Genomic DNA, 16,169 nt, shown 5'->3' on the forward strand with positions numbered 1-16,169 from the left:
GAAGAAAGACCCCAGAAATCCACCCTGACTGCCCATCGTCACTAGTGCTCATACACATGCAAGTGCTGCCTGCTTCCAACACGGCTCCTTTCAAGTGCTTATACATTTCTAGCAGGGAGGAGCCATGTGCACTGCTTAGTCAGCCCAGCGCTTACCTGCATGGTGAGGTACTCCATTTATACCAAACATTGTGTGAAAGCTCGCACATCCAAAGGATAACAATCTAAGGGCTGGACAGAATGAAATCCCATAGCGATTCCCATTAGCTCTTTGTCAGGACTGATAAAAAGCTGATGCTCGAAACGTCACAAATTGCTAGTGTTGAGCCTGTGAGCTGTCACTTTAAAATGCATACAGAGCAGAATTTAAAACAAAAAAAGATTTGGGGACAAACCCCCCTTTGATTGATTAAAATGTAAATGATAGAAATCACAATTTATTTCTCTAGAAATCCTTTAGTATTAACGGGCATGGCCCTTTCATAGAATGCACCCATCAGTCATTATTGCATGAGTAACGGAAAACTGATCAGTATTGCCATTCGAGGAGGATATGGGGGGGTGTACATGGCGCATGTTGGCTGTCATAGCAGTGCTTCAACCCCCTAGACACTGCGTGACCCTCCCGTGATCTCACTGTTGGTTCCGCTTTACTTCCAGCTAAAGTTCAGCGTACAGTAGGTGAGGCGCTAGCCCCATGGCCTGTGGGCTCGGCATTATAAATCACTCTCAACTTTGATGGAGGGGATGAAAGCATGTCACCAGGCGGGTGTAGTATCGAGAAGTCCTATAGAATAAAATAAAATAAGCTTCTCTGGGAAAAGGTCTACAAAGAAGATTTTTTTTTCTCCACCTGGGAGTCACAGGAATATAAGTGGAACAAAAAGATGCGTACGTACTGTGTGTGTGTGTGTGTGTGTGTGTGTGTGTGTGTGTGTGTGTGTGTGTGTGTGTGTGTGTGTGTGTGTGTGTGTGTGTGTGTGTGTGTGTGTGTGTGTGTGTGTGTGTGTGTGTGTGTGTGTGTGTGTGTGTGTGTGTGTGTGTGTGTGTGTGTGTGCGCGTGTGCGTGCGTGTGTGCGTGCGTGTGCGTGACTGTGTGTGAAGAGATGGACAGACCGCCAGAGAGCGAGCATGTGCATGTGAGGTTCATCTAGCAGCACCAAGCCTCCCCACAGACGTCCCGTGGGCTGCCATCGCTCGTTTTGTCGGTGTGTGTGTGTGTGTGTGGATTGTGTCCGGATAGAAGTGTGTGTGGTAACCTTCAAAAAGTGGTTTCAACCGCTTAACCCATTTTGGGCGGGAAGCCGGGAACCCCTTTTGGTGTTAGCATTATGTTATGCTTTAGCTATTGAAAAATAGCAGATCTACAAGCTCATAGCGCGCCACCGAGTGGCGCGCTATGAGCTTGTAGGTCTGCTATTTTTTTTAAATCAAAGAACGACTGACATAGAAACATAGCTTTTTCAGAAAACTGTCAGGATGTAGAAGACATTTGTAGAATCGTTCCCAGGTCAGAATGGCTTAATGAAAAGGAGCTGTGCTGAGGCTCTGAGCGTGGCGGTGTCAGGTCTTGTACCCTTTTAGCTCTGGGGACGGAGAGAGAGAAGAGGGGGGAGAAGAAGAGAAAGAAAGAAAGCACGTCGTAGAAAGAGAGAGAGAGAGACACAGATAACCCCAGACGTCCCAGTGTGGAGGGGGCTCGGCAACAGCTGCTGTAAAATTGATGATATGTCCAATTATACGTGTCCACGAACTGGGGAAAGTTCAGGGCTGCAGAGAACCGACCCGGGGCCTTTGGACTTGTTTGTCCAGTTCTGCTGCTGCACTGGACTGTACAGCATGAATGTACAATTGTACAGTATAGAGTAGATATGAGGCTGCATGCAGACCAGGTCATTTATACTGTTGTTGTTGTTGTCACTGTACATTAGCACAGTATGTGAAATTCATCCTGTGCATTTACTCATTCTAACTGGACAATGTACTGAAGAATGCAATTGGGACTATGGGCCGATTCATACTCCTATTTTACCGCTGTTTCGGCGCTGTAGTGCCGAAATGATTTCGGCTCGTCAGAAATTTTCAGTAGCACAGAAGAGCCGACTTTAGGACGGAACCCGCCCCCCGAACCTCAAATGACGTCACATTGTAGGCTCTACAGAGCCGAACCGACTTTTATTCGGCTCTAAAATAGGGAGTATGAATCGGCCCTAAGTTGGAAATAAGTGCATTATTTTTTGTTGTGTGTCTCTCTCTCTCTCTCTCTCCCCTCCCCTAGACTGCTTGACCCCTAATAGACACAGCTCAACATTGTGACTTCATGAGTAGACAAGCATTCATATTGTAACACTAATAGATTGCAATGGGTAGACATTGACTACTAACCCCTAATAGTTCCCACTCCCTACTTGAACCATTTGGTAGCATAGCGTCACATCTTATACGTTAATTAGATTAATTGTATCAATTACTACAATTATATAGTCTCTACAGAGACCAATAACTGTCACCATTAACTGAAAAACAAGTTGCCAGAGAAATAAAAATTAAGCCCAACTGTACCGTGAGACACGTTGTTACGGGAAAGAATGTCCTTACCCGTGCAATATTTTCCCCTTCCCCGCAACTTAATTTGTGCCCTCGACTCCTTTTCACACTAATTCCAATCTACAGTAACATTAGAGGAACCAGTTAAATGAAGGCTGTGCAACACTGGTGTGAGTATAATGTAATAGAGTAATGGGCTTGTTAAATGGGCCTTGGGGGGACGTGGAGCTTTAGTAAGTGAGTCAGAGCACGGCCTCTGCGCCAGGGTCATTTAAATTGTTAATAGCTGCTTAAACAGGAGGGGAATATTTTACACACTTAACCAGAAAGAAGTTCTGCAGCATTATATGGAAATGATGTCCCTTCCTCTCTGTTTTGGCCAAAAAACTAATTTTCCATTTTGAAAGGATGCAATGCTCTCAACCACGCTAAATATGTTAGTGTGCCATTGTAAAGACGACGCAAACTTTAATTATGCTCAAAATGATGTTGACCGAACAAACATTATAATCTCACAAACTATGGAACATGGGGTTTACCAGAAGCTGCAACATTTGGTAAGGCATTTTAAGGCTTAACCCCTTAAAAACTACTTTCTACATCACTGTCCGACTGTGACATGAAAATAGCCGATCTGGGCGCTCGGGTGGTGCAGGGATGAAGTGACATAATGACTAAAAATAATAAGCTACTACAAACTCACAACCAACCTGCTGCAAACTTTGGAAAAGGATGCCTATCTCATGCCCAACAGAGGGATGCCACGTTGAAAGAATCCAGTTTACTAAGGCACTACATTGTCTCTCTACATTTTGCTGTATGTGATTACCTTCCTTATTGCAAGTCGCTCTGGATAAGAGCACCTGCTAAATGCCTAATTTCTAATTGTTATAACAATGTCAGTGGCTGAAAACAATGTGCTGAAAATGTGTCATTCTGGGTATTAAAGAATATCAGGTAAATGCTTAAAATGTGAAGGTAAAATCTAAAGTGCTAACAGTTTTAAGACAGAAGCCTAATGCCTAGAGAGCACAGTGATGCTGACACGCCTGTCATGTCCAGATGAATTGGGCCAAATCGCTCCATTTCTCATCTTTTCAAGGTGGACAATGACATTAAAGGAACCATCTTTCATCCGTCGTCTTCATTTCTATTCATTTATGTATTTAATTGTAATGTCCACACATTGCATAACCACAACTCGTTCTTTCGGGGGGCAACTAATAAAGTTTGTCAGCGGAGCGCATGGGGTTTAAATAAGATGGATGTAAATGTAGATACATGTCACCGAGTGAGAAATGGAAGGGAAGATGCCAGATAAAGACACCCCTAGCCTCCCCCAAATGAGCCACAATACAGTAGGTCCCTTTGGGAGGTGTTGTGTACACTGCCTAATGGTTTCAATGGGGCAGAGACAGTTCGGTGAAGGATGGTGGGATTTAGGTGGATGGGGGGAGGGCCGTGGGGGGCTCTCTTTATGCAAGCGTCCATTTGCGGTCGCGCAGCTAAGGAAAATATTTATCTTTTGAGTGCCTCTGACCTGCCGCGGTTGAAACAAGAGTCCATAATGTCTTCTGCAGCCAACCCACCCGGGGGACTCCTCAAATGGATCACAATGGATTTTGCAGCACCGCACCGAGGCCCGGCACGAGTGGCCAAACGAAAGCGCCACCTATTGAGCCGAAACGCCGTCTCCGATGGCGTCGTGTCATCCCTTATCCCCGCGAAAGCGTGTGATTGGTTGGCTGCATTGGTGGTGTCTATTTTCCAACAGACCTATTCGGTTTTTGCTGTAGTTACATAAACAGTAATAAGAGTGATATAATTGCACAAATTCCCAAAAAAAAAAAATCACAAGTAGCAGAAATAGCAGATCTACAAACTCTGTTTGCTTATTTTTGAAATACGGCTTAACCAATTTTGGGCGGGAACCCCTTTTGGTGTTAGCATTATGTTATGCTTTAGCTATTGAAAAATAGCAGATCTACAAGCTCATAGCGCGCCACCGAGTGGCGCGCTATGAGCTTGTAGGTCTGCTATTTTTGAAAAATCAAAGAACGACTGACATAGAAACATAGCTTTTTCAGAAAACTGTCAGGATGTAGAAGACATTTTTAAATGGGTTAAGTGGTTAAAAAGTGGCTAAAATCGCCAATTCTGCGACGGAACCACTATGGTAGTTAGTTTGTATACAGTATCTACAGTACAGCACTTTAACCTCCCCAGTCCTGTAGAATGGACAGAAACCTGAGTCCACTGTGGTCCCATTCTTGTCTAGTGAAAGGTGGCTCACATGCCGCGGAGGGGTTGCGTTTCCCCATGCCTTTTGTGCCTTTAATGCACCTTTCTGTTAAACCTTGGCCATTCAACGAACCTGTGTTCGCTTGCTCTGCAAGTACCGGCGCTAGGATGCTACTGAGGCCCCTTTTCTCTCTCTGACCATGCCTCATCTATCTTCTCATGCGTTGTAGGCTTTTCCAATAATGCACTCTCTGTCAAGAAAAGGGAGACAAAAAAAAATCTTTGCTTGCACAGTGCTTGTCACCCTCATTTATTTAAAACAGTGCCTCTTCCCGGACAGAGACGGATAGGCACGCTTACTTGTCTGTTTAACAGAAGATTTCCGCTACACCTCCCTGCCTGTTTATTATATCCCTGTTGCAACGGGGGACTTGTATTATTACGGTTATTAATACCTGCACTCAGTCTTTTAATCTGCCCTATTTGTCACTTGTGACTGTCTGACTGCACTGTTTAATCTGGGTATCTCTCAATCTGTCTCCTCGCTGATTAGAAATTGATGAAGGCAGGAAGAGACACATTTGGGGGTGGGTGGTGGGGGGGGTGTGTCTGATAGTAGAACTGGAGACAAACGCCGCTCATCCAGCAGCGCTTCCCCCTCCTCTCTCTCTCTCTTGTTCGGCTGCCAGATGTAGCCCATTTCCGCGGCGTCCCCCACTCCCCCCCACAAACAGGCTCTCAGCACGTGGGCTCTTTGGTGTGTAGCACCTGTGTAGTGTAATACAGTCTGCGACTGCGTTGTTTACTCCGAATTTGTTTGGTGCGCTTGAAAGCCCGTCTTTGATCCACACAAAGATTCCTCACTCCCTCCCTACCTCCCTCTTCTGTCTCCCTCATTTTTTTTTAAACACGAACACTGCATTGATACAGGGTGGTTGTTTATTTGGTCCTCCCCCCCCCCCCCCCCCCCCCCCACACTCCTGTCTTTCTACTCCCTCTTTCTTTTTGCTTTGCTTTTTTTTCACGTCCCTAACCCAAGGGACCGGGAGAATGACAGTGACCAGTGATGAGCTTGTCAGGCGCCTTGTTGGAGATGTTTTATAACTGGCGCGCTAACGTGTTTACATCCAACACAGACGAGAGGCGTTTAGAGACCAGCGGCTTAATGAATATTGCATTGGCTGATTGGGGTCCATCTGCTAGGGTGGGGGGATGTGGGGGGGGGGGGGGTATTGTTTGTAGTGATGAGAAATAAAAAGCAGCAACGAATGTCAAGGTTCAAGAGTTGAGGCCTATAGAAGTCTGTGTACTGTTTGTGCAGATTATACACATCTGTGTGTGTGTGCACGCAAACACGTAGTGTTGTAAGCTTGTACATCTGCAATCTTTTTGTTGCTATATTTTGGAAATGAAAATATTGTTGTTTTATGTTTGATTTCTCACAGAACAAGTGGGCCAAGAGATTCTGTCCAACCTGCATACTGACCGCGAGAAGATACAGAGAGCCAGGGAGAGGGTGAGCAGACACACACACGCACGCACACATGCACGCAGTCACGCACGCACGCGCGCACACACACATACACAGTGCATGTGTAAAACACACTCACACACACACACACTCGTACACACGCGCACGTGAACACACACGTACACACGTGGCCCAACAAGTGCAGGATGAAGGAGTATCATAGGAGACACTGACTGGAGACAACAAAGGCTTTGTAGTCGGTGGGGAACATTCACAACGCTTTGTGTGTTTCAGACAGTGATGCCATACATGATGTCAGACTAGCCAACTACACACACACACACACACACACACACACACACACACACAAGCACATGGTACACATATAGTATGCGATGTACTGTATGTACGAAGCATCGTACTGACTGGCTCCAGTGCTATGATGTGTTGCATGGAAAACATGGATATGAATGTTTATTGATTTCTTTCTTTTTAGGCAAGATAGGTGTTACTGTAAGCAGCTCTATATTCTGACACGAATCATTTCTACAGAGTATTTATTCAGCGATCTGGGGTCTCCCTACATCTCCATGCATCTCTCCAACTCTTTAGTAAACAATACATCATGGTGTGATGTGACACATTCTGAGCTTGTGCGCATATACGTAGATTTGTTATTTTTTCTTTTTGTCATAAAAAGTATATGAGACTCTCTTGGCCTGACAGGCTGCTTTTCATCATGATGTCACTTGGCTAATTATTTTCACTGGCCATGATGCTATACACCATGTTTTCACAATATCTATACGGTCCAAGAGTTGATCATTATAATCTCCACCAGGCTGGAGATTATGTTTTCGCCATGTCCATCTGTGTGAGCAGCTAAACAGCATTTTGAGTTTTCTTCAAAACACACTTTTTGCTCCTACAGATTTTGTCCAAAACTCACACAAATCAATTTACATCATCTCTTGATTCATGTGATCAAAATGTATCAATGGGAAGTTTCATATTTCATTCCGAGTGTCTTTGTCTTCCAAATGTTTGATTCTGGGTAGCCAAACTGACCTGGAAGAGATCTGTGCTCAGAGGAGCACATCTTCTAGTTTCTAAACATTATTCCACTATTGTCCTACTTTCTCTAAATGTCTTTAATTAGACATTTGCCCAGTGTTATAAGTATTACACAGGTTAAAGGAAAAAGAGCAGAATCGTATACAGATGATGAATGTGGTGAATATTGGTCTTTATGCTGTCGAGAGCGAAAAAAGATAATAATGAATCGTCGGGGCTTAAATGTTTTGCTCAGGGACATTTCGGCAGCGGTGGCTCAGGGGTAGAGTGGCCGGTAGAACAGTCGGATGGGAACCACGAGGTTCCCAGTTCGATCCCAGGCTCCCTCAGAGTTAGTGTCGAAGTGTCCTTGAGCAAGACTCTGAACCCCTAATTACTCCTGATGTGCAGGTTGGTGCCTTGCATGGTTTCCTCCGCCATTGGTTTATGAATGTGTGTGCGAATGTAATGCACAAACAATGTAAAGTGCTTTGGATAAAAGCGCTATATAAATGCACCATTTACCATAGACGTCTGATTCCCAGACAACCACTCTTCCATTCAGCTAAAGCCCCCCCATGTCTCTCTGTGAGACTTTTCTTTAACCCATTTTGACCTGAGATCAGATTCTAAAAATGTCTGTTTCTATGTCTCGTTCTTCGATTTTTCAAAAATAGCAGACCTACAAGCTCGTAGCGCGGCACTCGGTGCCGCGCTATGAGCTTGTAGATCTGCTATTTTTCAATAGCTAAAGCATAACATAATGCTAACACCAAAAGGGGTTCCCGCCCAAAATGGGTTAAACTGAAGGTTTGACCAGCTACTGTTCCTGCTTTATTCCTCATCCTCCCCACCAACGCCCCCACTCCCTCCCTCCCTCCGCCAATCTTGGCCCTGTACTCCCTCCTCACACCCTCACAGCCAGCCAGCCAGACAAACAGGCCGATAGACAGGCCAGGCAGAGACGAGGCAGGTCCCAGCGCAGTGAGGGGGCCCCCGGCCGGCTCTGATGGGCCCCCTCAGCGTGGCGTACTTAGAGATCACAACATAGTAGAGGGCTTGGCATAGAGACCGTTTCAAAGGAAATCAAACATCTCCTTTCAAAAAGGTCCACAGCGTCTTCCGAGAGCAGTTGTAGCACTCTCTCTCTTTCTCGCGCTACTTTCTTCTCCGCTAGTCGTCTTTACTGAACTCCCCCCCCCCCCTAACACACACACACACACACACACACACACACACACACACACACACACACACACACACACACACACACACACACACACACACACACATCCTTTAAAGATGTGTGGGGCTAAAATAAAAGGAGGAAGAGGAAATGTATAAAGACAGGAGATGTCTCTTAGCTGAAAGGTGTAAAGGATAGATCAGAAGGCTGTAATAGGTTATAGAAAATTACAGAAATTAATTCATAATGCACCTAAAGCTTCAGGTGCATTGACGACAGGGGGATTAACAAAATGCGTGTATACACGGGAAGAAACGCACGTACACGGAGACAAAACCCTCCCACACGCAGCGGGAGATGTGGCCTTTTGTTTTTTGCTTTTAACGGTACAAATAGAAGTCAATAGCGGGGCGCGAACTCCTCGGGCCAAAAGAGCGCGCTCCTGTCAAGTTGCTCAGCCCCTTACACTGGACCCCCTGCTGCATCGTAGGAGTTTGGTTCGTCATCCTTCATTCTGGTCTACAATGCTCCGTCCGCCACTCAGAGAGACAGTGACACGCCGTCTGTTGTTGCCTTGTTTTAACCCATTTTGAGCGGGAACCCCTTTTGGTGTTAGCATTATGTTATGCTCTAGCTATTGAAAAATCACACCTGTGTGAACTGAGTGGTGCAAGGTCTTATATAGCCTGATCAGCTGTGGTCTGACGTAATGTCAGTGACCATAGTAACCATGCTCATTTTTTTGGGTCCCACGTACAGGTACACACACGTACAGGTACACGGGTACATACACGGGTACAGACAAAGCTGGTTGTTGGAGTGGTTTGCACCACTCAAAAATAGCAGATCTACAAGCTCATAGCGCGCCACCGAGTGGCGCGCTACGAGCTTGTAGGTCTGCTATTTTTGAAAAAAATCGAAGAACGACTGACATAGAAACATAGCTTTTTCAGAAAACTGTCCGGATGTAGAAGACATTTTTAGAATCTGATCTCAGGTCAAAATGGGTTAATCGCTGTGGCTGAAAGCCAGTTCCTGTCACTGCTTGGTGGTTAAATGTCTTTTCCTGGCCAGTATAGACTGAAGTCACTATGTTTACGTCCCAACGGTCTGTCGAATTGTCAACTAGGGCTGCAACTAACGATTGTTATACTGTATTAAATAATGAATCTATTTGTATCAATATGAGTCATTTAGACCATAATATTACAGTCAAATAAGGTAATAAAGTACATCATAATGAAAAATGCTCATCACAAGTTATACAGTATGAACATATTGGAATTGTCAAACACTGTGTTTTTTCATTTTATAATGAGATAATACTAATACTACTAATATTATCATAATATAATGAAAGACAAGCATTCACAGTTGTTAACATTGTAAGCATAATATGCTATTCATAATATGCTTTATTTGACAGTTGCACGTGAAGTATCATAACTTTTGATAACTTTTATTTTGAGCTTTGTTAACTTTTCTGTGGAATGATTATTCCATTGCTTTGGTTGATTGTTTCACCGCTATTCTCATCAGACTTTTTTAATGAATAAAATGCCAATTATAGGCGAAAATCCATCAGCTATGCTGTGGCCATTAACTACTCCGTCATTGTAGTTACCCTAACCCTAACCCTGGAACAGAGCAACTTTAGTGAATGCATCCACAGTCACACACACACACACACACACACACACACACACACACACATACACACACACACACACACACACACACACACACACACACAGTGGAACGAGGTCTTCCAAGAATTATCATAGAAACATAACTATGTTTGTACATTTCCATGTAATATAATGTAATTCTTCAGCAAAGACTAGCCATTTACACAAAAAATGAGCATAAAAACCTGTTATTATTATCACTCAGGGTGATGTTTTGGTCTTTGTATAGTGGTAGTGCCAACTGTCGTTTTCCTTCCATAATAAAGTCACTCTGCATGAGCATCACTGCCACCATGGCCTCAAATTGTCCTTTTCATTTCTCACAGCTCCTGTTTGTCAGAAACAAACTCTTCTCTCTCATTTCACGGTGGCAGCAGGAGCTTCAGTAATACTAATAACCGCTCACTATAATGCCGATACTGCAGCCCTATACGGGACGGGGAATAACCAAAACACTAGTATTCCATTTTAACTGAGGAAGAAAGTGAGTGAGAGTTGGACCAGGATGCTGTAGGGGGGGGGGGGGGGGAGGGGGAGAGGAGAGAGAGAGAGAGGGGAGAGGAGAGAGGAGAGAGAGAGAGAGAGAGAGAGAGAGAGAGAGAGAGAGAGAGAGAGAGAGAGAGAGAGAGAGAGAGAGAGAGAGAGAGAGAGAGAGAGAGAGAGAGAGAAATAATTCGGAGTGAGAAATGTATTTTGGGAGAAAGTGTCTAGGGGACAGATCTGTGGGCCGAGTCAGACATCACATCAGGCAACTGCAGGACTTGTTGTGTTTGCCAGAGGGTCCAAACCCACCCCCTTATCCCCCTCCTCCTCTATCCCTGGATCTGGCAACCTGCGCCACTCCAGCTCCAGCTGCCAGAGGCAAGGAACGAGGGATGGAGGGGAAGAGACAGGGGAGTGGATGTAATGGAGAGGAGAGATGGACAGCCATGCCCCAACATCTGAATAGAAAGTTAAAAACAGAGAAGTGTTCCGACGCATGGAACTGAAGAGGTTAGAAATAGAATAGGATAGGATAAACGAGAATATATATTTATTTTTATATATATATATATATATATATATATATATATATATATATAGGCGATTAGAATACAGTAAAATAGGTGAATATGGGTTGCGGTGGGGGATCACACAGTTAAGTTACGGTTGTTGTACTTGATAAATTAATTCATGCTTAATTTGTGTTTCTGATGTTTCTGATTATTATTATTTTGTCTTTTCAAGAAGCGGTCGTGTTTGACTTGAATTTGTTTAAATAAAGAATAGAAGAGAATAAAACATAATGGAGCAGAAGTGGATAGATCCAAAGGTGTATACAGTACGATTGAATTGAATTAATAGAGAAGATTGGGTGAAGTGTTAGATCTACAGTAAGGGAGTGAGGGTAACTAGATAGCGCAAACAGTATTTCACAGAAGCAGAACCACCCCCTGCTGACTGTAGAAGGAAATTCTCTTTAAAAAAAACAAAGAAATAACTCCCACTGTCTTAAACCAAGAAATGTGACTACAGGTAGAATTTAGTGCCAGCTAAAGTGGCACAGTGCACTGTCAGCATTTCTTTCTTTAACACACGCACACACACACACGCACACGCGCACCACACACACACACATACGCACATGCACACACACACAGTGTTTACACATTATGCAAATACACATCCTGGCATTTGGAAACAGGAGGAAAGAACATTCTGTGACCCCACAAAATAAAAAAGAATGAAAAACCAAAAGAAAATGAGAGGAAAAAAGCCACGGCACAGCAAGGGATTACTGAAGGAGCCGGGGTCATCATTATTTCAAGTGCATCTTCAGTAGCACATTCACATTTTAGAATCCTCAGTGTACAAATGGAACCATTTTGCTTACTTTTGTCTGCTCTTCAGAGTTGCATAAACAGATTTTACTGTGCAGATTGCATCCTCATCAGTAGGAAGGAATCTGAATGCGCGCACACACACACACACACACACACACACACACACACACACACACACACACACACACACACACACACAATATGTAATAATGCTGTAAAGTGTATAATGCACTAAGCTATATTTTATCTATGGGACCCCAATGAACACTTTTAAATCCTAAATGTTTTAATGTAACTCTGTGAGGGTACAAATAATTCTCTTTCTGAATTAAGGGCCAATATGGGCCCATTTGGTTCCAAACCAAACGTTCAATCATTTAGCTGGTGATCCCCTGGAACCTCCTCAAAAGTTGCCTACCCCTGCTCTATTGCACTTTACAGCCACTTGTTGATGTGTAGTCTCCATGTGTTCCATAGTGCAAGAGAGGTATTTCCACCCTTTAAAAACATTTAAGATTTATAGCTTCTGCGGTCACTGGCCTGGCTTTGGACAATTCACCTAGATAGTGATGACAAAAGACTTCCCACAATCCCCCTCCCTCAAAAGCCACCGTGGAAGTGCCTCTGGGAAAGCCACTGACTGAAATGCTTCCGTAGGGCTGCTCACTGGCCACCAGGACAAATTTGAGTGTTTTGCTGCCTCGGGCTGCGAACAAGAATGTGTCTGCAGTCAAGTGCTCTGGTTAAGTGACATTTCCTCTTGTTGCCTGTGTGGGAGGGGAGTTAAAAGCTGTAATCCGTAAGTCTGATGTCCTACCTGGGATATGAACCCTGGCCTTGTGTGTTGCACTTATAAGCACCAGGCAGTACTACTTGTGAACCAGTAGGTGTCCTACCAAACACCAGGGTTTACATTTCTCAATAGAACAGTAGGGAGGTAGACCACCGCCAACCACTGCAGATGTACTAGTGATAATGTACAGTATTAACATTCTCTACCATGCAAATGTATTAAAACGTCATCGTAAGTTCCTGATTGCAGCATTAATAGCATAGTTAGCACATGGAAAACAATCTTTAATAGCATGATAGCATGTTTTTCCCTGACCTGTTTGTTTGGAACTTTCACTCCCAAGGGGAATACTCAATAACTTTCCCACCCCTCTCTGTCCTTTTTCCCCCCACAGCTGAGAGAGACTGACTCCAACCTGGGCAAGAGCTCTCGCATCCTCACGGGCATGCTGAGAAGGTAAGAGGCAGGTAGGGGAGCTCTGTTTCTACTGCACATCCGTGTGATTAACCGCCCCTGTTCTGTGCAACTGAGGCAACATTATATTTCTATTTCATTTTAGAGTAGAGGGAGAGTAAGATGCAGGTACAGTACATAGGGGAGCTCTGTTTTTACTGCACCTCTATGGATGAACCGCGTGATTAACCACCCCCTGTTCTGTGCAACTGAGGCAACATTATGTTTTATTTCGTTTTAGAGTAGAGGGAGGTTTGGTTCTATTCCCCTAAAGCAGTGGTTCAAAACCTTTTTTTTGTTTTTCTTTGGAGCCCAACTTCTTATGTAGCCTACATCTAACAAAAACTGAGACCCCCCCAAACGCGCGTGGGTTTTTGCAGACATGTTAACTTCAATCCTGTATATTATTCTTGTCCGATGAACAGCGGAAATAGCCAATCTAAGTTGAAAAGGTACGTTATGGTTTTGTGCAACATGTTTCCAACATGTTTCCAAAGATGTTGGACTGCCGCCAAACAGACAAGGCCTGACTGTGATCTTTGGTTGGGGAAATACTGCCCCTAGGCCTAGAGCAGTGCTTCTCATTTCTGGGGCTCAACTGTGAGGGCCCCCTTGTATGATTCAGTTTCCCCACCTGACTAGGAAGTTAACTGCGTTCACCCGGTTGTCCTTGTCATTGGAGTGGTTTGACCTGGAGCACCAGATGAATGTAGTGAACTAACTTGGAGCTATAAGAACCACTGTGAGTCTGTTTCTACATTGTTTTATGTCTGTGTATCCAGGCCAGCGGATTTATAACGTGTACAGTGTGTACAGCATCCTAAATCATGTCCATTCTCTACTCTGCCTTGAAAATAGGCCCTGCAGTGCATAAACATAGACGTGCTAGTCAAAACTTCACTTGGTTATGTAATAATAAAGGTAGAAAAAGATTAACGCATTTTGCTTTGCACCTTTTTATAAGTGTGTAGTAAGTCTAGTCCCCTATAAAAGCAGCGCCTGAGCAACACCACCTTGAATTATGTATCTCCACAAACATTCACAACCACGCCATACCATGATGATCGCTGGCTAAAGATCCCACTAAAGTCTATCCGTGAATGAATACCAATACCTCTGCACCATGCTCAGAGCCTACAGTAGATCAGGGGTTCTCAACGTTTTTGGCCGGGGACCCCCGGAAATGCTTTGGCAACGTCTCGGGACCCCCGCCCCGCCCCCTCCCGACCCCCAATATAAATTGACTGCTACAATAACCTTAAACCATTTTGGGTGGGAACCCCTTTTGGTGTTTTAAGCATTGTTATAATTTAGCTATTGAAAAATAGCAGATCTACAAGCTCATAGCGCGCCACCGAGTGGCGCGCTACGAGCTTGTAGGTCTGCTATTTTTGAAAAATCGTGAAAATAAAATTTAAAAAAAAATCTATTTGTTTTTGAAAATAATTTGGGGACCCCCTAAAATAATTTGGCGACCCCCCGAGGGGTCGCGACCCACGGGTTGAGAACCCCTGCAGTAGATGACATCCAGACAGGTTTACTCCATCATGCCATGGTGTCGCTTCCCACAACAAATGAGCTTCAAGCTAAAAAACGAGTTGCATCGCATATCAATTATACGTTGGGCTTTAGAAGGCCTCGGCTGATCTCTGAAGGGCACAGGGTCTTCCCTCCGTCTGGCTGGGTTGAGAGTTGAGACAGAAGGCCTTGCTGCTGCAGCAATGCTGCAGGCTTCACACCCATCAATTGTGAATCACTTCTACAGAGGATGTCCAGGCACACATTTACTGAAATTAGGGCTGCATGGGACTTGAATGCAACTCTCATTTTAGAAATGTATGCAATTTACACCACTGTTTCAAACTTTTCATACAAGCCGATCCACAAGCTCAAGAAAAATGAAAAATTGTGTGAGCCATCTGTTAATGGCCATCACACTTCCATTCAGATTCAGAGCCCCCTCCTTGTGATTTGAAAACAATACAATAAGCCATAAACAACAATGCCTCTGCAGAATAACAGTATCTCTACCACTGTGTGGGCTCTCGCAGCCCTATAGGCGCATTGCACTCTTCTTTCTTTGCCCATTGTGGGGTTTTTTTCCTTTCTCGCATTCTGATAGCTCGCATTGTGAAAACGTTATTGCGCTTTTGTCTCACGTCTGACACGTGCAGAGTGAATGCTGCTTCTGTGTGTGCCGCACGGGACCTGTTTATGTCACAAACAATGCCACCACGGCCGCTCCGCAGAGACCGGTCCAGCGCCATAGCGCTTTAGATTTTCTTGTTTTTTCAAAGAGGAGCGCGTACCATACACGCCATTCCCTGAATCCTGTCCCTCGTAGCGTCCATTTTTCCTAGCCCTTTATTATTTCCAAGAAGTGTCTGTTTGAGGAACCCTCTTTTCTTCTTTCCAAGTGCATGCACAAAGATGCCAGCCCCGGCGGGAACGCACATACACACTGGAGTGCAAACGAATGCTTTATCACACACACGCGCACGCACACACACACACACACACACACACACACACACACACACACCACACACTACAGGCACGTCAATGTCTGTCGTATGTACCCCCACCCCCTACATAACACACAGACATACCCTACACAGCTTAATGTCTTGTCACATCTCCATTTTATAAAGTGCCTGTGAGCCTACTCCTGAACCGTGACACCATGGTTTTGTTTTTCTCCCTCTCTGTCTTTCTGTCTCTCTTTCTCTCGCTCTTTTTCTCCTCTGTCCATTCCTCTGCTCCCGCCATCGCCCCACTGTGGATTTTGATTAAGAGTAATATGTAAATGACACCGGCTAAATGTAAAATCCCGGGGCCGGGAAGGAAGTGCCAATTGAAATAGATGCTTCAGTGCCCGTGGACAATTTGGAGGGGCTGCTCACGGGGGCGGCCGG

At 44.5% G+C, this 16,169-nt stretch overlaps 1 protein-coding gene across 2 annotated transcripts in view; it reads left to right on the forward strand.

Annotated features, from left to right (window-relative positions):
• vti1a (vesicle transport through interaction with t-SNAREs 1A) overlaps window positions 1–16,169 on the forward strand; it is a 170,010-nt gene that overhangs the window by 99,657 nt on the left and 54,184 nt on the right. The window contains exons 6-7 of one of the 2 annotated variants that reach the window (XM_079493261.1): window positions 6,233–6,303; window positions 13,196–13,268. In XM_079493261.1, the coding sequence (XP_079349387.1) occupies window positions 6,233–6,303; window positions 13,196–13,261 (137 nt within the window). In that variant the 3' untranslated portion in view covers window positions 13,262–13,268. The remainder of the gene's footprint in view (window positions 1–6,232; window positions 6,304–13,195; window positions 13,269–16,169) is intronic. The other variant, XM_079493260.1, reaches the window with a different exon arrangement.

This window comes from Electrona antarctica (genome assembly GCF_951216825.1).
Source record: "Electrona antarctica genome assembly, chromosome: 22".
Taxonomy (NCBI): domain Eukaryota; kingdom Metazoa; phylum Chordata; class Actinopteri; order Myctophiformes; family Myctophidae; genus Electrona; species Electrona antarctica.